The sequence below is a fragment of the Haliotis cracherodii genome, unplaced genomic scaffold (assembly GCF_022045235.1).
Source record: "Haliotis cracherodii isolate W230 unplaced genomic scaffold, xgHalCrac1.p SCAF_18, whole genome shotgun sequence".
In the NCBI taxonomy this organism is placed as follows: Eukaryota; Metazoa; Mollusca; class Gastropoda; order Lepetellida; family Haliotidae; genus Haliotis; species Haliotis cracherodii.
Genome location: NW_027266273.1, coordinates 2,294,818 through 2,315,986, shown reverse-complemented (window position 1 = coordinate 2,315,986; position 21,169 = coordinate 2,294,818). Strand labels below are relative to the sequence as shown.

General features: G+C 37.9%; 3 protein-coding genes across 4 annotated transcripts in view; 1 reads left to right on the top strand and 2 right to left on the bottom strand.

Annotated features, from left to right (window-relative positions):
• Nucleotides 1-2,386, bottom strand: part of LOC139465658 (MPN domain-containing protein-like) — a 28,663-nt gene extending 26,277 nt beyond the window's left edge. For both annotated transcript variants that reach the window (XM_071247394.1, XM_071247395.1), the window contains exons 1-2: nt 2,316-2,386; nt 264-466 (exon numbers count right to left, since the gene is read on the bottom strand). In XM_071247394.1, coding sequence (XP_071103495.1) covers nt 264-466; nt 2,316-2,319 — 207 coding nt within the window. In that variant the 5' untranslated portion in view covers nt 2,320-2,386. The remainder of the gene's footprint in view (nt 1-263; nt 467-2,315) is intronic.
• A 199-nt stretch (nt 2,387-2,585) lies between these two features.
• LOC139466112 (COP9 signalosome complex subunit 8-like) lies at nt 2,586-10,099 on the top strand. Its single transcript, XM_071248134.1, has 8 exons — nt 2,586-2,665; nt 4,173-4,243; nt 4,735-4,783; nt 5,114-5,243; nt 6,161-6,268; nt 8,316-8,378; nt 8,591-8,709; nt 9,814-10,099. The coding sequence occupies exons 1-7, from the start codon at nt 2,600-2,602 to the stop codon at nt 8,668-8,670; spliced, it is 567 nt and encodes a 188-aa protein (XP_071104235.1). The 5' UTR covers nt 2,586-2,599; the 3' UTR covers nt 8,671-8,709; nt 9,814-10,099.
• A 1,924-nt stretch (nt 10,100-12,023) lies between these two features.
• Nucleotides 12,024-19,809, bottom strand: LOC139465657 (uncharacterized). Its single transcript, XM_071247393.1, has 4 exons — nt 19,517-19,809; nt 14,894-15,039; nt 14,396-14,526; nt 12,024-13,249 (listed from the first exon to the last, which is right to left on the bottom strand). The coding sequence occupies exons 1-4, from the start codon at nt 19,705-19,707 to the stop codon at nt 13,085-13,087; spliced, it is 633 nt and encodes a 210-aa protein (XP_071103494.1). The 5' UTR covers nt 19,708-19,809; the 3' UTR covers nt 12,024-13,084.
• Nucleotides 19,810-21,169: the final 1,360 nt, after the last annotated feature.

Sequence of the window (21,169 nt, the reverse complement as noted above, 5' to 3'; positions counted from 1 at the left end):
AATCTTGACCAACAATCCAGTGGTTGATATTATGAGCAATGATGACACGCTGTCAGCCAAGATTCCTAAGGCTGAGTACCAAGTCAACCAAGTCACCGAGCCCCACCACCCGATCCCGTTAGTCGCCTCTTACGACAAGCATAGTTGCCTTTCATGGCAAGCATGGGTTGCTGAGGACCTATTCTACCCCTGATCTTCATGAGTAAAATGTGCCTGGTGTAACTATACATTTTGTTAAAATGTTCTTAACTATGTCTCCTCACCAGATAGTCAATAGAAAGAACTCCTTCTCCAGACTCAATGACTTTGTCTTCCATGAGTGTAAGTAGAGTAACACTTCTCCCTGTGATGGCCTGACGTGCCTTCCTGTCACTCTGGGCATTTTCCTCATCTTCAGAATCATCATAGTCTTCTTCATCATCCTTCACACTTCCTCCACGAGGGCTGGATGTATCGTCTGTGTGTTCTGTTGAAAATTTAGTATATTAAAATACTTATTTTAGAAATTTAAACAAGCTAATATCATTTCATGTAGATAATAATCACAAGTTCCCACTTTCAATAGTCATAAATACTCAGCGTACATTGTTGACTTTAATAATAACAACATATAACTTCAGGCCTAGAATACAGTACCACAAACTTTTCAAACACGTGACAATACCCTATGACGTAATTTGTAGTATTTTGTTGCCAGTCACACCGGCGAAGCAATGCCCTGTGATGCCAGGGGCCATTGAGTGTGCATAAGCTCCTCCCAGTGATCTATCATCTGTACACGCAATGTCACTGAATACGCCCAGCGGTGTTAAGAGTTTTGAATATTTGTTTACTAAATATAGCCTGCGGCGGAGCATTTTAGAACAAGCACTTTTACGAAAGCTCTTATATTTTTTATATATTTTTCATTTCGTAGTTCTCGTAATTCAAGTAGCTAAAATGGTAATAAATGGGAACTAATATACATAGATTATTTTCCCAGTTCATTAATTTTAATTATTATGCACAAGAATGCAGTTTATTGGGGATATTGCTGAACACATCCAAATGTCGCCTGTATTAGGGTAGGTTACCCCAAACTCTATCCTTAGCCCTTGGATCCCCTTTACGATCAATCACCCATTTACGATCATTAGGGTTAGGTACTCGTTTAGTGGCTGTGATAGATTCTATAGAGGCTGCTAATATTCTTCACAAAAAAAGGTGGAGTAAAAAGGATGCAATGGTTTTGAGTTGCCTATTTTGGCTACTGGAAACTGTCCTGGAACATTCACAGAAGCCACTTTCACCCGCAACATTTTTCGGTACTGATTCAAAAACGAACTCAGTGTTGTGTCATCACTAGCCATGCTCATGCCTCCCTCATTCCTTACTATTATCCACATCATCCTTACAGTGTTCCCTACCACACCTTTCTGTCACAAAAATCACCCGACGAATTATTAAATACCATATCATTCATGCATACTCGCGAGTTCTACATCTGACGTCTGAAGCCGTTTTCAGTTTCCGCCATATCGGCTCATTCCTCACCACCCGGTATCTTGTAGATTATGGAATAGGACGAGTGTGCCAAATGGCATCGGGATCATTCATAAGTGTCCATAGACTAAAGTCACGAGACACCATGCCTATCCGTAACCTTTGTAAGTGTCCTTCACCTATTTGACCCTTTTCGTTCAGTTCCGTAAGGTCATAGCCATGACTAGGTAAATTTGCACTTTGTTTCACAGTGTGGACGTAGCTCGAAAGTTATGGTACTTTATTCTAAAGGTGCTCTATAACTTAATAAGTCCATCTTTTGTACATAATTGTGATAAAGACAGAAATATATAGGAACGAGTGTTCTTATCATGGTCAAATGTTTTATTGTTGCATAGATGATAACAGGTAAATTATTATGTCATGAACATTGGGATTGGCCTATATTTTATTTTATCGGCAATATACTGTTGCTTCCATCAAAATGTCACCAGCAATCATCTCAAGTTCCTGTCTCTGTATTATTCAGCATGATGCCAACCCTTACATTAATCAAGCATAAAATCCAATCACGTGTCACTGAGCAATTGTGAAATTATACACATAAATACATATTTCTACATCACTATGCACAGGTGAGTATATCATATATCTCATGTAGACCTATCAGCTGAGTGCTGTACCTAGACGCCGAATAATCAACAAGCATCTTTGTCACTTATCACTACAATGTACATGTATCACATTAACAGTATTGCATATGGCACACAGATCGTTCTATATTGCGACTATCTTATAAAGAGAATATTTATATTGAAAGATCATATTAATACCCATTTTAATCAGCAAAGTTCAAAAACTTTCAAGATCACTTCCTTTGTTTACATGTGCTTCCTGTGGCCCATGACCTTTCATAAGACCGCAGAAACAGTCTAATTTGATTCGTTGGAAGGATCTAAATATTATCTCATTAACACGGGTGTGAAATATCTAAATTGAATTTAACTATTCTTAAACGTTGATGAACTGGGTAGTTTATATAGATATGATAAATCATTTTTTCACCTATCAGTCATTCGTCGGTCTTATACCGCGCATCTACTTTACCGGAAGTAAGATGGCTGTCGAGGTGAAAATGAATTTTGAGAAACTTCAAACTGATTTAGAAAATCAGGAACTAGAGGTATTGTTATCACATCAAAGTCGGCACATATTTACAATGTATTTCCAACTCGTTGACATGACATTTTGAAATTCAAGGCAGTTGTGATAATGAAAAAGCGCTGTTGTGTATTCATGGCCATTTTATGAAATTTATCATGTTGATTCGACAGATTATGAACTCGATGAACACAGGCTGCCTAGCTTTATCCAAGGGGCCTTAGCCCATATTAGATTTTTCAAATCCCAGTGTTATTTGTTTCTATTCGTGAATACCGTGGCTTCATGAAGCATGACTTGCCATGGTCATGATGGTAAGCAAATAAGACACCAAATTAAGCCAAATACAGGAAACAAGAAACATATCCAAATATAGACTTAATAGTGTAATAGGCGCCCTTTAGTAGGCTGCCCAGTGACAGTGGAGTTTGCTTGGAATGAAGTGTACAATCTAACGATACAACAAATTGGTCTGGCTTTACGTTGTGTAATTAGAACTTTATAGAAGATGGTTCTGTGATCCAGGTGGTTGGCCACACATGTAAACTATATGGGGGTTCTTCATGTTCTTGGTAGGGAAGAACAAGACATCAAGTCCAAAATATTGATACATTTAAGAAATAAAAAGATTTTAACAGATCTCTCCACACATGTTCAAACGAACAAAGCTGTATTTTGAAAGAAAAAAAGAAGGTTTTTTTTTGTTAATCCATGACCTGTGACCATGTCACAAGACAAAATCATGCAGTTCTCTGACTTGGATAACCCATCAGCTAGCAACCAGTTGGAGCATCCGTGTCATTAAGCCTTGGAAAACATACCGGAAAATACAGCAAACCATGTGGTAGTGCACTACCATGACTACTGCACATACAAACCCTGAAAGATAGTAAAAGACTTGACAAGCTTTATAACCCAACAGACTGGACTAGGTACAAACTTACATGAGCAACAAGAGAATCCATGTGCTACAGGCCAGTTAAGGAAATTATGTACATATGTTTGTCGAAGTAATAACAAATGTGCTCTATGATCGAAAATAGGACTTATTTCTAACATTCTGTACAAGAGGAATAATATCGTGATGATTAGAAATCTTACTTGCAAGAAAGTAGATTCCCTGTCCATTAACCAAGCCCTAATCTCATGCCTTCTGATTATTTGATTTTTGTACAGAATTTATTGATTAATTGTGTGGAAGTATTCTGCAGCACATTATCGTGATTACAAGACCATGCTGTTTTTAGCAGTGCATGTTCAATTGTATCCCCATGCGTCTGGAAATTCTGCATTATGTTTGGATTTTGGATTGAAATATCTTGATAGCCATGTTCCTTTTTTTGTGTTATCAACACATAACAAACACATGTCAAATTGTTAGCATCATGGTCAACAGGTTGGAAATATTTCACGAATTAGCTTGATGAAATGAGAGAATTTATCTGCTTTTATTCACAGTGGTGTAAATCTTTAAACAATGAACTTGAATGAAAGTATAAATTTAATGTTTTGATTTAACTTCTGCGTAGGCTCCAGGAGGAGTTGCTTCCTTTCAAGTGTATGGGCAGCTGTTGGGGCTCTATCTGCTACACAATGACACGTAAGTTGCCAAGTGTGTTACACTCTACACACTGCTTGTGAAGGTAACACTGATTAAACTTTAACATGTTCAAGGACAAACTGATATTTCATATGTTATATTTCTAGTGATTTTTTCACATGGTCAGTGTTTAAGTCTTCAGTGGGGGTCCATAACACACCACAAACAGAGTGTGTTTGGTGGACATACTTTACTTACTTGACAAGATGGCGGTACACCCGGAGTTGTGATGTCACACACAAGACAACATACAAATGACGGTATACACAAATATTGGTAGTAGTGAGACTACTTGTCACAATCGGCGTATGTTATTTGTGTTGCTAATGCAGCCTGTGTGGCATTTAACATGAAATTGACAATGACCATGTTGACTAGTGAATCATGGAATTTTTCTAGTCACCATTGTGTTACAACGTATTTCAAAAGTTAGTCATGGTTACAGTAACACGTGTTATCAGTATCCAGTAAGACAATATTATTTTTTTCAGGTGTAATGCAAAGTTCTTATGGAAGAGAATTCCACAAACAATCAAGTCGGTGAGTTGTCAGTAATTATTTGGTTGAGAAGTCTTGATTGCTGCTCCAATATATACTTTGTACACCTACTGCATACAAGCTAAAACATATTCCCTGTTCTAAGGCAGTTGAATTTGCATAATTTTTGTTCATTATACTCTATAAATAGTTCCAACAAGTGAAAAGTACAGGTATCACTCATTGCAACCAATCTCTGGTTCTGACGTGACCCGTAATGGGATGTCCTCAGATCTTCATTTGCAGCAGTGAGAACTTAGATCTGATTTTAATGAGATTACATGGCAACAGGATAATGTGTGTGAATTTTGTTGTGTGATGTGTCATTTGTAGGCTAATCCAGAGTTGGCCAGCATCTGGATAATAGGCCAAAAGATGTGGCAGCGAGATTATCCAGGAGTGTATGAGACCGTGAAGAAGGAATGGTCGGAACCCATTAAACCTGTCATGATGGCTTTGTTTGGTAAATAGCATTCTTCAAGTTCTGTTGTCATGTTTGCAACATGAAACTTGTACACTATGAAGCTGTTTCGGGCCCAGTAACAGATTAATCACTGCACGTATTTGGTAAAACCAAACTTAGAAAATTCAACCTTTAACATTGAAAAGTTCCTTTATATTTTGGTGGGTATAATGTGTCTCACCCAACACTGACAATGACAATCATAATAGTTAGTCTTCTTTTGTAACTTATTTAATTAATAGATTTATTTTCCTAAACAAAAGACTCAGCTGTCAAAATGATAATACAATTAAAAAACATATAGGAATACAAATTTCAGTAAAATTAGTAAACATATTTTGAGGGAAGAAATTTAAGATAGAATAATTTTATGAAACATTCTTTAATTTCGGGTTTGGTGGTCATTAATTTCATATTCCTGCACTAAAATGTATTACAGCTGATTAGAGATAATTCTACAATTTACTATGCTGGAATCCTTTAGAGACTACACATTGCAGACTAATATGGTCCCTGTGAAGATCCGATTTGGAATTGGTCTTCAGCAACCCATGCTTGCCGTAACAGACGAATAACAGGATCGGGTGGTCAGGCTCGCTGACTTGGTTGACGCATGTCATTGTATCCCAATAGCGTAGATTCATGTCCATGATGTTAATCCCCTGGATTGTCTGGTCCAGACTTGTTTATTTACAGACCACTGTCATATAGCTGGAATATTGCTGAGTGCGGCATTAAACATAAACAAACATATATGGCACAACAATTGACAAGAATGGAAATTGGAATTACATGTAATGGATAATGCACACTGGAGAATGAGATAATTTTGTTGTGGTCTCTTGAATTGTCTGTCAACTGCATTAAAATATAGTTTGACATATTGTATTGATGTTTGTTTTCCTACTGAATTTTAGAAGCTGCAAGAAAGCGGGCATTCGAGTTAGTTGCACTGGCTTACTCCTCCATCAATGCTGATGAACTGTCGTTATTTGTTGGCCTCCCTGTCAACGATGCAGTTAAAGGTGAGTGCAGCTATTTCAGCCCACCTATTTATATACTGTATAAGGGACATAGCTGCCTGACGAATGTGGCTATCTCAGGGTTCTCTGTGGGTTATTAATAAGTATGATTAATTTCTGTCACAATCATTATAGTTTTTTCAACTAGCCTTCAATTTTGACTTGTTGTGAATGTGATTCTGCATTACCATGGTGACAACGTCTTCTAACATAAAAGTCGGTGCTGTGGCCTTACAGTTTTTGGTGGTACATATCCTATATGTCCAATTATTAGTTATTCTCTTACTCACCAGCTGGGGTACGGGTGGCCCAGTCGTCCAAGGAGCCGCGATTCAGTGCAGGGTTGCTCCGTGTCCCCTGGGCACGCCAGAAACCTATGATTGTGGGTTCGAATTCCGGTTCGCCCCGATTATGTTTCTAGGTTTGTCAGCACCATACCCATGCTTGTCTGAGACCTGCATCACTTTGGGCTTTCCTCCCACATTAAGCTGACATGCCTTGATATAACTGGAATACTGTAAACAGCGGCGTTAAATCCAACTCACTCACTCACTTACTCACCAACTACATGAATCCTCCCTCACCTAGGTAGGTAACATTTCAGTAGGGGTGTCACAATGAATTGAAATATCGATATATATTGCTATTAGTAAGCTCTTGAAGTCAATAAATCGATTGTTAAATCAGTTTCCGATCAATAATATTGATTTCAGTTAGGTTAATATTATTATATTTATTATTTATTACTTTTTATATTTACCATATCATGCGAATGAGGCACCGAAACACGCTCACGAACGCAGCTGAGTGAGGATTAGAGTTAACTGCCCTTGATGCTTAACAACTGATCTTTCTTAAAGTAAAATGGCGGAGGGTGACAGTCAAGTGAAGTTTGTGACAAACTTGGGTGGATAATCGAGTATTTGGAAGTCTTTTGGCAATATAAAAGAAAATAACAAGCTTGACAAGAAACGTGTTGGATGCTGAAAGTCCATCTAAAATGATACACTGAAAACTATCGATATTTATCGTGTCTGTGCATGAACTGTGTTAAAATGTCAGAACAAACTAGATGAAGGAATCTCTGTTTTATATCCAACAGAACAGAACACAGCTCACTTGAAGTTATAATTTTTAACCATTGGTTGTATTCATGGAAGGTCAAATTCATTTCCCTTGACTGGATTCTGGATTATGTTCGGTTATGCACACACACTCGTACCCCATCATGATCGTGCCCATTCTTCTCTTAATCCTCTGGCAATTTCCCAGTTTGAAGGGGGCACGGGTGGCCCAGTCGTCTAAGGCGCCACGATTCGCTGTGCAGAGTTGCGTCCCTTAGGCACGCCAGAAACCTATGATTGTGGGTTCGAATCCCGGTTCGCCCCGATTATGTTTCTAGGTTTGTCAGCACCATACCCGTGCTCGTGGGTTTCACCAAAGTGGTAAACGTCTGAGACCTGCATCACTTCTGGCTTTCCTCCCACATTAAGCTGACACGCCGTGATATAACTGGAATACTGTTTAAAGCAGTGTTAAACCCAACTCACTCACTCACTCACTCCCAATTTGAATTTTCACAATAAGTCAACCTAAAATGCTACCCCGAATGACTAAAGGTCGGAATAGTATGGAGACTCTGCCTGCCTCATGTAGTGTGATTCTTACTTTTCACTGTGTTTGTGTGAAATTCTAAATATTCAATGTGGCCTGGCTAACAAAAGGTTGTTGTCTTGTGAGAATGATTCATTTAGACTTGTTCTTTAGTACTTTATGTGAAACAAAACAGGTTAAAAACATGGATCGATACATGATTGGATGTAGGTTCATGACATCAGCAAATTCTCATACATGTGTTGTATGCATACAGTGATTGAAATTACGGTAACTTGAAACGTTAGCTACTTGATCAAAAGTATTGATAATAACATAATATGGACCCCCCCTTAAAGATTGAAATTCTAAAAGGACGCCTTTGACAAACAGACCAACTGAGCTGGACAAGTTCCTTTTTCTATCCATGTGTTCATGTTGTACTTCTCTTCTACAGCTGCAGTAGCTGAGGGGTGGGAGGCTGATGCTCAGACAAGGTTCCTTATTCCAAAGAGGAAAGGTAATCCCAATATTGTTTGGCATGTTTAGGGTTGTAAAGATTGATCCATGGTCAGATGGCCATGATAGCAAGTTAAAATATCAAAAGTTAACATCGACGGCAATGACCTTTACAAGGGCTCCCCTCAATGTCCTGACTTAAAATTGTCTCTGCCTTTTCATGATGAGTGTTTATTATGTTTGTGCACTTCTTCATAAACTTCTCCATTTCAGTTCCTCCTCCGTGCCATGCCCCACCCAGTGAGCACCAACTGGCCGTCTTAACAGACTACGTGTCTTTCCTGGAGAACTGACCAGTTACAGGACAGTGTGTGAGAGGGGAGAGAGAGAAGGTAACGGTTCACCCATTGTGCTGATGTTATGTGTATATTAGTGGGGCCCATGGTGACAAATAAGTGGGGGACTCTGGGCGGAAACCAATATTATGTAACAGGTACTTCTTTTTATAAACCATAAAAAAAAAGAAAGAAAGAATAGAAATAATGCAGGAGGATATAGTCATCATCTGGTCTCTCAGTCCGTCTGTCCGTTCTGAGCATTGCTTGAAAACTGTGAAAGAATTGTCATTCAACTTGGTACATGTATTTACTAAGGGCTGAAGTGATGCCTTTTGATATTGTGGGGGCCAGGGGAATTTGTCATCTTTTGATGATTCTTTTTTAACAAAGCATGTGGAGGCCACAGTAGCTGTTCTTATAAATGAGTCACAAGTCTGAAACATATTTGTGCATCGATATATATTCAGTTCAACTACCGTTCATTTGTTTCAAAGTTTCCTATTGTAGTAGGTGAATAGTAGCTACAGAATTAATCAGGAAAGAAATATTGCAGTGAAGCCACATAATTGAACTTCATTCTGTCAGTATGATGTAACTTTGTTGTACAGACACTGAGACAGATCCTTTGTCCTCGGTCTATAGTCAGCATGGATGAATCTATAACTTTGATGGTCCCATGGACATGATGTTAACAAGGCGTCACTGTATTTCACTTGTCACTTTTGATATTTGATGACAAAATCAGATTTGTGAAATGAGAATGGGTTTAGATTCTTCACAATGTGTAAAACAGGGAAACATATTTTGTTAGTACCTTTTTTAAGTTCCTGAGTGATGTGCACCTAAATACCCAAAAGTGGCAGAAAAGTTGAAAGTTCAGTAATAGGGAGAAGCGTAATATCACACAGCTGCAACCCCCATCAAAAAGAGGTTTGGGGCATCTGAGCTTGTGTAAAAGGACATCAGTTAATCTTGGAAATGAAGTGTTGCATGCCACATGGTGCCATCCTGGGACCCCACACATTATTACTGAGAGTCCCCTGGAAATCTCCAGGAAATCTCCGAATCAGTCACAACCTGCTCCATGTAATTGTTTGATGAGTGAGATGTACAAGAGTCTACCCATGCACATGATCTACTCTGGATTGTTTCTTTCAGTTGCTATTACCAAGATGGAAACACAGGCACGTCGTCACGGTCCCAAAGAAACATTAGGAAACTTTATGTTTCCTCTCCTGTAACAGCAAGGATAGACACTCATGCACTGTTTTACATTTCAGGCTTAACATTAATTTAGAAAATATTTGGAGTCATCTAACAACTTAAAAGATTCCAAGTGTTTCCAGAATATATTCACATATTTATGAGACATTTTGTGCAACAACTACACTGACTCATGTATCAGCTGTGCTATTTTGAGAGAATGTATGAATGGTTTTGTAAATAAATTTATCAAATATCATTGCTGTTTGTTATTGGAGGGGGCAGTGTCAGAGTGGTCAACAGCCCTTGAATTTGCTGGTCGTGGCAATCAAACATCCAGCCAGATTACGATTCTTGGTCTATCTTCCCGGTGCCCCTGGTCATGGTCAGAATTAAGTTGTATTAATGTCCACAAGTTGCATCACTCATTATGCCAGTGCTGTGATGTACTGTTAAACCCACTGCCTGGTCTCGGAGTCTTGAAGTCTCCCTGAGGAAAGTGATAGAACTACAGAGTAGCCTGATGACCTCATGCACCAACACTGGTCAGTTGTCAGCCCGATGGCATGATGGGCCGTCAATACAGGTCACCCTGATGACATGATGGGCCGTCAATACAAGCAACCCTGATGGCATGATGGGCCGATAATACATGTCACCCTGATGGCATGATGGGCCGTCAATACAGGTAACCTTGATGGCATGATGGGCCATCAATACAGGTAATCCTGATGGGCCGATAATACATGTCACCCTGACGGCATGATGGGCCGTCAATACAGGTCATCCCGATGGCATGATGGGCCGTCAATACAGGTCACCCTGATGGCATGATGGGCCGTCAATACAGGTAACCCTGATGGCATGATGGGCCGTCAATACAGGTAACCCTGATGGGCCGATAATACATGTCACCCTGATGGCATGATGGGCCGTCAATACAGGTAACCCTGATGGCATGATGGGCCAAAAATAAAGGTCACTCTGATGGGCCGATAATACATGTCACCCTGATGGGATGAGGGCCATCAATACAGGTCACCTTGATGACATGATGGGCCGACAATACAGGTCACCCTGATGGCATGATGGGCCGACAATACAGGTCACCCTGATGGCATGATGGGCTGACAATACAGGTCACCCTGATGTCATGATGGGCCTACAGTACTCGTCACCCTGATGACATGATGGGCCGACAATACAGGTCACCCTGATGGATTGATGCTATTGTGGTTTAAGATGGTTGTTACATTGTTTTGTTTGTGAAATAGCACATAGCAAAGTGATTTCAATGCACTGTTTTGTTTGTTTATTAATGCCGCACTCAGCAATATTCCAGCTATATGACAGCGGTCTGTAAATAATCAGACAATCCAGTTATTGACATCATGAGCATTGTTCCACGCAATTGGGATATGATGACATGCATCAAGCAAATCAGCGAGCCTGCCCACCCGACCCCGTTAGTCGCCTCTTACGACAAGCACAGATACCATGCTCCTGTTTAACATGGATACCCCACTCAGATGGAGTATAATGACTCTCAAGCAACCATTCCTTGTTTTTATCCACTTAATGCCGAGCGCTAGGCAAGATAACAAGTACTATCTTTGATGGCAGGGGATCGAACCACCAACCTTTCTGATCTCCGGGCAGACACTATCCACTAGACCTTGGTAGCTGTTTCTTTGAAGAAAAGAAACCATGGAATACTGGTAGATCTATACCTTATAACATACTCCCTGCTTAGTATGTTACAGATTATCTGTGCCAAGTCAATGCTCAATATTTAAAAGCATTAATTTCAGGTACTATGAACAGATAATCCATAATTATACACATCTTGTCTAGGTTATTCTCTAAACATACGTTTGCTGTCCTTTAGGAGTGACAAATTCCTGTGATTGAGGGTTTGGTTCTGAGAATCGCCCCAATTATGATCCTTGGTTTGTGAGCACCATACGTGTGCTAGCTAGTTTCACCAAAGAGGTAAATATCTTACTTCAGTTTTCCTACATTGTGCCCACATACTGTAAAATATTGTTCAAAGTGGGATAAATCCAACACAATCTACAGTACAAAGCATTCAATAAAACATTTGTACTGATGAATTTCTCAGAATAATATCCAAAGCATTGTCTCAATAACAAAGGGGATAATTTGTAGCATTTTATTGTTGGATACATAACTTACAAATATTTTGACAAAGATTGGAAGACATAAAATAAATAATTTCAAACACAACCATGTTGCATACACAACAGATAGCCAAATGAATCTCCTGGCCTTTGATATGTAGACGGAAACAGGTACACATCGATCTCGTTACAATGAGCAATTTGCTTTTCTGCATCAAACTCAAGTTTTGATATCTATTGCACAGCTATTCCTCATCTTTGATTGAGATTTTCACAAATCAATTACACAGAAAGCAATTTTGATAAATCTATATACAAACACCGAATGGAATGTCTGTATTAAGAAACATTACCAATTTTGTAAACATGATCACCAAATGGGGCAAATAGCATGGACCTATTAAATACTGACCTCTGAATCACTGATCCTGAATATTTACTATCAAAAGCTGTGAGAAAGTAGGTGGTGTATTTGAAAAGTATTTAAGAATGTTAAAGAACAGACTAGATGAAATGAAAATACTCTGGTTGCCATTCTCCAACTGTAACAGTGACATGATGACAGTTGCTTAAGGTGAGTGATCGTTCAATGAAGTGATGTTATATACAGTGTTGCCTGTTTTGATTTGTATTCTTTAAAAATATTTGGTCTTGAGTATTCTTAACAAACGAGACTTCTTGTTGGAGTCTTAAATAGAACTGATGACAAATTGAGAACTAAAATATGGTTTATGACATATTTACAAAAATAGTCAAAGCTTTTGCTTTTGTATAATAAATATGATAAAACAATGAAATTTGCAAATAAATGAAATTTAAAAAAAAGGAAAATGTTACTCTTTCTGAAAATTTCCCTTTCAGAATGAAATATCCAAACTAGATAAATGAACTATTTATCATTCAGTGACATTGACATTAGTAAAATTTCTATCTCGCATTTTCACATGACTAAGAGACACCTAATACCACATAACATCTTCAACACAACAGTTGTCCTGTTTGAAACAAAGCAGACAGTAAGAACCTGATTTCAACAAACTGAGACAATTTAAGATTGATTAAAACTGTCGTAAGGCACTAAAAGCTTATAACTCGTCATGTTTGGGTCCGCTAAATTCATCATGAGAAATATATCCATCTTTGTCCTTGTCTTCATGACTGAAAATTTCGGAGACCATTTTGTTGTGAGCCTCATCATCTTCTGACGGTGCTCCAGAATCCTTCATCTGGTCCTTGATAAAGTTAGACACCTGAGGGAGGAAGAAGCCATATAAGTCATGTCCCAATAATCCTACTACTTTTTAAATGATATTTCAACCAAGAGACTTTTTTTCATCATGTGATTGAGTGGGTCTGTTGTCTGAGTGAATATTACAGCACAAATTCAGCAAGTTTGCACTCAAGTGAATGTGACTTTGGCAAACCTGTAATTATGACATCATTCGGGGTAGATTTAACAACAAATATATATGTAGCAAGCAGGGCTTGCTCCTCTTAAAAGTTACTGGCCCTTCTCCAAACTAACTCGCCTACAACTAAATGGTGGAGGCCGCAAAGTGGCTGAACCTGAGGTCATGAAGCCACCTATCAGGGCTCTGGAAATTTTAGAACCCCTAACTCCTAAAAAGTTTTTTTTGCACTCTGAGATTAAATCATAGCTTCCACTTTCCTCTTTTCATGGCGTTTTATGAGAATTATTTTTGTTACAAACAACATCAAAAATAGGCGGGGGATGTCTTTCTATAGAGATGATCCAATTGAAAAAATTAAAAATACACGAAGAAGGGGGAAGTTTTGACTAGCCAGACGGGCCATCTACTTTACATTTCAGCAAACCCTTTGTAGTGAGTGAGAGAGTATGGTTTTACGCCGTTTTTTTTAGCAATATTCCATCAATATCACTGCGGGGGAAACCAGAAATGGGCTTCATACATTGTACCCATGTCGGGAATCGAACCCGGGTCTTCTGCATGACGAGCGAACGCTTGAACCAATAGGCTACCCAATCGCCCCCAAAACCTTTGTAAAATTAATTGGGGACAGGTCAATGGGCTAGCAGTTAAATCAACACCTGAACATGAGTGTTAATGACACAAAGTCAGGTCAGAAACATCAGATCCTCACTTTATTCATCTTGTACATGTATTGGTGCTGGGCATAAGTATCTCGTCAATGTCAGATTTATAGCAAACAAAATAGATAAAGTACTTTGAAAAGCTTGGACAATTCAAACACCAAGTTTGTGTTCTTATGATTAATACCATAATAATTTACCAGTCATTAAGGTGTTTATTATGAATTGATTGTGTTACACTTGGGTTGTAAATTCCAAGTTTGATTTGACAGTTCTTACACTGCCTCTATTCTATCTGATCCTTGAAGCAGCCTTAACATACCTCATCCTGTGTCAGCTTCTTGTCACCATCGGAATCAATCTGTTTGAAGACATTAGGAGGGGCCTCGCCATCTTGAATATCAACCATCTCAACATCAAACTTCAGGGTTGCTCCGGGAGGAATCTTATCACCTAAAGATTGAAAACATTAAATGAGACAAAAATCAGAGTTTTGTGTTTTTCATAACTGACGAAAACAATGTAAATAAGTGATGAACACTTCATCTTTCAGTCCAAAAATATTACATTGATGGTAAAAGTGAGTGAGTGAATATTGCCTGTGAATAATTGTGGTGGGGATGTGACTGGCAAACCAGTGGTAGATTGAATGAGCCATGATCAATGCCACCAGGTCACGATGACCCCCAATCAGCCAGGTCACAAACTGAAACCCCATGGACAGGTATTCAGAAATGGGGATATGATCATCTGGTTCTTTCATTGGTCAATGACTCAACACTCTGGCAAATTCAAGCACTGGTTGGGATGTGTTTCTCACCTGAGCCTGTTTCACCATATCCTAGATCGGATGGGATTGTGAGTGTCCTCTTCTCCCCAACACACATGTCCAGCAGACCCTCGTCCCAGCCCTTAATCACCTGACCCACACCGATCTGGAACTCGAAAGGCTCACTGCGGTCATGGCTGAAACAGAGAAAGAATATACAGATATAATAACTGGATTAATGCAAGAGACATACACATTGAATGCTTGAGTATTTAGCATAATACCTTGTAAGAATGAATAGGAGTTCCACTTTTACCAATATAGGATCCCATCACAAAGGGGATGCCAACATTGGGCTTCAACCCCGGTGAAGGACTCTCACCTCATGTGAAGAATCACGACCACTGCTAATCTGTACCTTGATATCAAATTCTATGCATGTAATGTAGATACCAGATAGTTTTCACAAGAATATCATGAAAAATTGTCTGAACATTTGATACCTGTCCACACCTGATGAATAATATATTTCTTTTGTTACACTAAAAATACCAAAGAATCATTTAGAAGAAAGTGCTGAAATGGGTAACATAATCTTATGCCTTCAGGGGGCTCGAATTCGGTATATAAAACATACAACCTAATATTGTCAACATGCACCAAGTCCATGTAAAACGAATTCACAATTTGTGTCTGCCTTACTTTTACTTTTCCACACAAAAACAATCTTTAAACACATTCAATTGCTGCATGTTATTTGTCACGCTTTCTTGGAGTTCAAGTTCCTATTACGTTTTAAGCATTATGTTATTAATTTATGTGACACTGGCAGCAGACCTTTCGGTGTTTCATCATTGAAAAATTAGTGACAAGGTGCAACATGGTTTTGCCAAGTGGATCTGGGTTTTCATGTCAATATGCACCTGGTGCAAGTTATATCAAGTTCCTTAATTCGATCCCTGTTTCATGTGGTACTGTTGTAAAGTTGTCAGTTGAAGTCAATCCCTACTTGAATATTGATCGATGTGCAGAATAATAAACCTCAAGGGATCCTTGTGTGAACCCCATTATGTTAAAATCAGGCATTTAGGGGTCACTGGTAGGGATTTCACACATACAGGTAACTCAACTTTGATGCATCTGTGTCCGAATGAGTAGGAGACAAATGCCCTTAAAATGAGTTGTTTCCCTGCACTGATAGACAGGGAAACAGTGAGACCTGATTTATTTCATGGAGAGCTGACAGATTCAGGACAACAAATATGAATGTTCTGACAAAATGCCATAAACATAGCTTGACACTCATCTGCCCTTTGAACCAGTATGTTAACTCTGTAGCTGTCAGTTCAGAAAGGGCATGAATTAACTGACAAATGAGCACTGTCCAGATATATATGCTACTTGTGGTATATATGATTGTTTCATGTTGTATACGTTCACTGTAATGTATATCATGATGTGACTCGCTCAACCATATAATCATCTTAACCATGTTTACCAAAAATTCTTCAGATAAATGCAGGCCACTACTACAAAATGCAAGGCCATGTCATAATCATTATGTCAAAAATAAAACATTTGTGTTCCCTAGATTTATTAAATCTCATTAACATACTGAGATTCACATAGCCCTTGAAAATGTCTAACACAAGGTAAATATTTGGCACTCACCAAAATATAGATTAACATTTACCCTAGTCCTCTAAATAAAGTTATCTTATTTAAAAAAAAAAATCTCCCAAATAAAAAATAAAATCCAAATGGAGCCCAGAACAATGCTGAGGTAATCTAGGCTTGAAAAATCATTCTAGTCTTGATTTGGATTAAGTTTCTTATTTATTCTCAAGGGTCTGGGAGACAGACTAACCCAAATCTATCTTCCCATGTTAAATATATGCTTTAGGGGAATGAAACTTGTTATGTTTGGTAGTGTTCCTATATGCTATCATTATTCAGACTAGAGCATGGAAACATACCACTAGATTGCTTTAAGTTAGGAGTCTAGTCTACTTCAATTTAAAATACATATATTTTCTCTAGATTAATCACCTTTCATTCACAAATTATATTCATGCCAATTTCTACATCACAGAACAGTGGCATACCAAGTTTACCATATGAGTTAAGTGTATACAAAACACATTTTGGTCCAGTACATTTTCGGGTTAATTTCCATCTTTGCTATTTGTCAAATATTGCTGAGGGCCCCTAATCTTGACATGCTTGAAAAATCAAGGCAACAATACCCTTGGGCTGTGTCTAAAATAAACCCCTGCAAATCGTCACGTTCACAGCATTCATCATTTCCTGAGATAGAATTGTCTGGGCAAGTCTGATTGTTTCTTTTTCAGCCAGAGAATTCACAGGAGGTGAATATGATGACACATTTCCTCTGATTCTAGCCCAGAATGCCAAATATTTCCTGAAATAGTCTGATTTATCATCATATTGTACCAGTGACAGATGTGTTGCTAAGAAATTATCATTTATCGTTACGGACATTATTGAACATTATCAAGACAGCTGCTGCTATTCAAAACAATATCCTTTCAACATGCAAAAGAAATCGAATCAATCTTGATGGCAGTCAGAAGAAATGAACTGTTTTAACATTTTAATTATTATTTTTGCTAATGACCAAAATAATTAAAAACCGAACCATATGGTCATGATGGGGCTAAAACTCATAGCCACACTTGATATTAATACAGAGAAACTTAAGAATGTGGTCTTAATTGAGTAAATTATCAGGGTTTAAACAAATACCAGCAGTTTGTGTCAGAAGTTTGTCAAGTTAAACAATAACAGGTTAATTACATCTAGTTTGTGACAGGATTTGGGGTTAGAACATTTTATTTCGAATTGATCTGTAAGTGTTTATAACACCAGCCAGCAACATTCAGCTGTATTACAGTGGCCTGTTAATAATCCTATCTGACTCATGCCAGTGTTTGATAGTATGAGCAACAAAACATGCTGCTGGGATACACTGACACACAATCAGCCAAGGTTCAAATTATAACCACCTGATCCTCGCCAATCAGGTCTTACTAAAAACTATGGTATTGGCGACCTAGCTTGCCTTCAAACCCCGACTGTGATATTGATCAGTAGCATTAATTCCCATCACTACATTTGTCTTGTCAAAGCAGGCACTGGCAAAGACTATTCTGGATGTCAATGTTGACATTGGTGACCTTAGCGGGTGTTGACTCAGTTTCTCTGTTAACTCCCCTACAAACAATGTGTGCTGCAAGAATGCTGTATTGTCAGGCTACTGTCACTCTGCGGTATGCTTCAGGGCAGAATTAAATCCAGAAATCTACTTGAGCATAAACATGATAAAAGAATGTTTTCCTATTTCTGAAATGTGTCACATTGTGATAAGCATTGAGATTTAGTAAAAAATGAATTTACATAAGTGTTCATAATCAAAATGAACATTTTTGGAGAAAAAATAATTTTGATAAGAAATAAATATGTATTTAACATGTTCAATCATTCCTTTGATCTGAAAATACTTACAAACACATTCATCAACCCTTTGCAACAAATCAAGTATTTTCATTTAAGAGAATAAGATTCTTCAAATTTCAAATCAAAACCTTTTACACAAAAAGAAGAAAAAACCCACCAATGTTGATCATTGAAAGGTGGACACAATCTCATTATTTCAAAAGACAACAACATTTTGAGACAGATAATTTCTCTATTTGGAGTTAAGAAAAAAGCAATTCTCCCATCCAATATCCAGCAAAAGGTAGCTGGATCAATCCCCCATCTTAAGTCAATGAAAAATATTTTCCAAGTAAATAAACCATTTACTCTTGACAGTAAATAATGTCTGGTATGGTTTATTGAAGGATGTATGAATCAAGACCAAATAAAGTTATCCCATCCGTTGTGAAAGCAAATGATTCAGTTGTGAACCATGCGTCTCCCCTCTCCCCCACTCGTTTCTGGCTGCTAAACGCCAGAAACAGCATGAAAGATATATATTTATTAAATCTTCAAAGACAATATATGATGTACCTGATGTTAAACACACCTTTTAGCTGCATAACTAGCTGTATTCAAATGTCACAGGACTTTTTCCATAAAGTATGGTAGACATATTGTTTTTGCAATATCACATCTTACAGTATGATCCATGATTACCTTATAATCAGCTGCTAATTCAACACAATATCAAGAGTAATAAATAAATACTGAATACAGCTGGAATAATGTGCCTACAAAATGATATTATGTATAGAAAATCAAACATAACTAATCTGAATGTTATTCTGTTTCAATATTTAATGAAGTACCAGCTGTTGCAATGATTTGATTGTTCCGTTACATAGATTTGGTCTACCTGTGTGCACACATTTGATGAAACATGTCATTTAAATAAACGACCCATTCTCTTAATCGGAGAAGCCTAAATGAGAAAATACCGGCAAGTCGACACCATATTTGACCTCCTGACTGGCCTGCATGCACCTCCACAGGACAAGGTATCACCCAGAGCACTTGAATAACTCCTAAACCACGCCCCTTTATCAAACATTTCAGTATTCTGAACATGAAATCGAATTCTAAAATGCACATATCTTAACAAGTTTGCAACACATATACAACTAAAACACGTTTTTCACTTGTGTCAACGACTACCATATGCTACAATCTCACCTTGAATCAAACTTTGAACCGTCCGAAGCTAAAGTTCCAGTGTAGTGCATTTTGAGTCGGTCATATTTCTTCGACAGTCTTTCGCATTCATCCGGTTTAAAAGTAGTATCAACTTTGAGTTCATCAGCGAAGCATACTAAAACATGGACAAGAGCAAGAAGCGCCGGGGTGAGATACGAAGCAGGTGACATCTTTGGAGCAAATACTGACGACTGATCGGCGCAGGACGAGATAAATACCACCCCTGCACTCGCGTAAATTTGGAAGTTTCAACGTGGCGTGTGAGTGCGTCTGCTCAAGCAAACCGGAAGTTTCCAGTAAGCAACGAAACACAATATGATTGGCTACTGCTAAAGCTATGTATAGAAACAAGCCATGTGGCAGCTCAAGTAAACACGACCACATGCTACCTTATACCGGTAAAGTAATTAACCCCATGTGACGTGTCATGACCTCGGGTAAGGTTAAGACATAAGACGTTAATTATGTTTAAATATATTGTTGTCAAAGTGGAGTAATAAAATTTATTGGGTATCATTAAACATAATCGAAATGTCTACTAAAAGCAGTCTATTGTACGATTCCAACCTTATCACGAATATGTGTTTATGAGTCAATATTCACCCTTTAGCGCTTATAATTGTTTAAAAATAAAATGTATTGATATCTTATATAGCTTACAATCAATTGCTGTTAAAAGGATGGTGCTTTATTTTATTAAGATTAAAAATTATATTTGGCATATACGTAAAATGTTTAAATACGTGAAATACAACTTAATGAAATGATGAATAATAAGTTGATGATGATGATAATACTACTACTACTACTACTACTACTACTACTACTACTACTACTACTACTACTACTACTACTACTAATAACGATAAACAAATTTATTATTATTATCATTACTATTACTATTCAAGATATAGGTAAAATGTACTCATATACGGTTGGCATTTAATCAAACGGACGTAAGCTTTTTTTCATATGAAAATAACTATATGTGAAACACTATCAGCGTATTAAATTACAGCCAAATGCTAAAACATATAATTTCAGCAAATGGCACATTCAGATTTTATTACGGAAGATTGCCGTTACATTAATAACAGCCTCGAAATAGCACTATTTATCCATGCTATTTATTTACCATCACTTGCAATTGAATAAACCAAACGCATTAACGCAATATCTTATGCAATATCAGGACAGTAATATTTAACTTTTACAGGTATAACAATTCTGATATTATTACTCGAATGATATGCAGGTAAACTTGGCTATTTCAGATACACAAGCTTGCCGAATTAGATGCTTGAAACGATAACGACAGCTGGTTGTTCTAAACGCTGACTGTCTGAATGACATTTGTACTACAGGTGTACTGTCTGTGGAAGGCCTCCGTTTTTGTCCAACGATGCAGTATGAAAAAACGACGTGTAATCGCCTTGAGCCATAGTTTATTGACTGGAAATAATATCTTCATGCTAGCGTACAATAACATTAATATTCCAGCAATCCAGTTTAACGCAGAAAGAGGGGGCAAACAAAGATGCATAACTCACACAACACAGATGAAGACAGGCGACACACTCAGGTACAGATGTATAACTCACACAACACAGATGAAGACAGGCGACACACTCA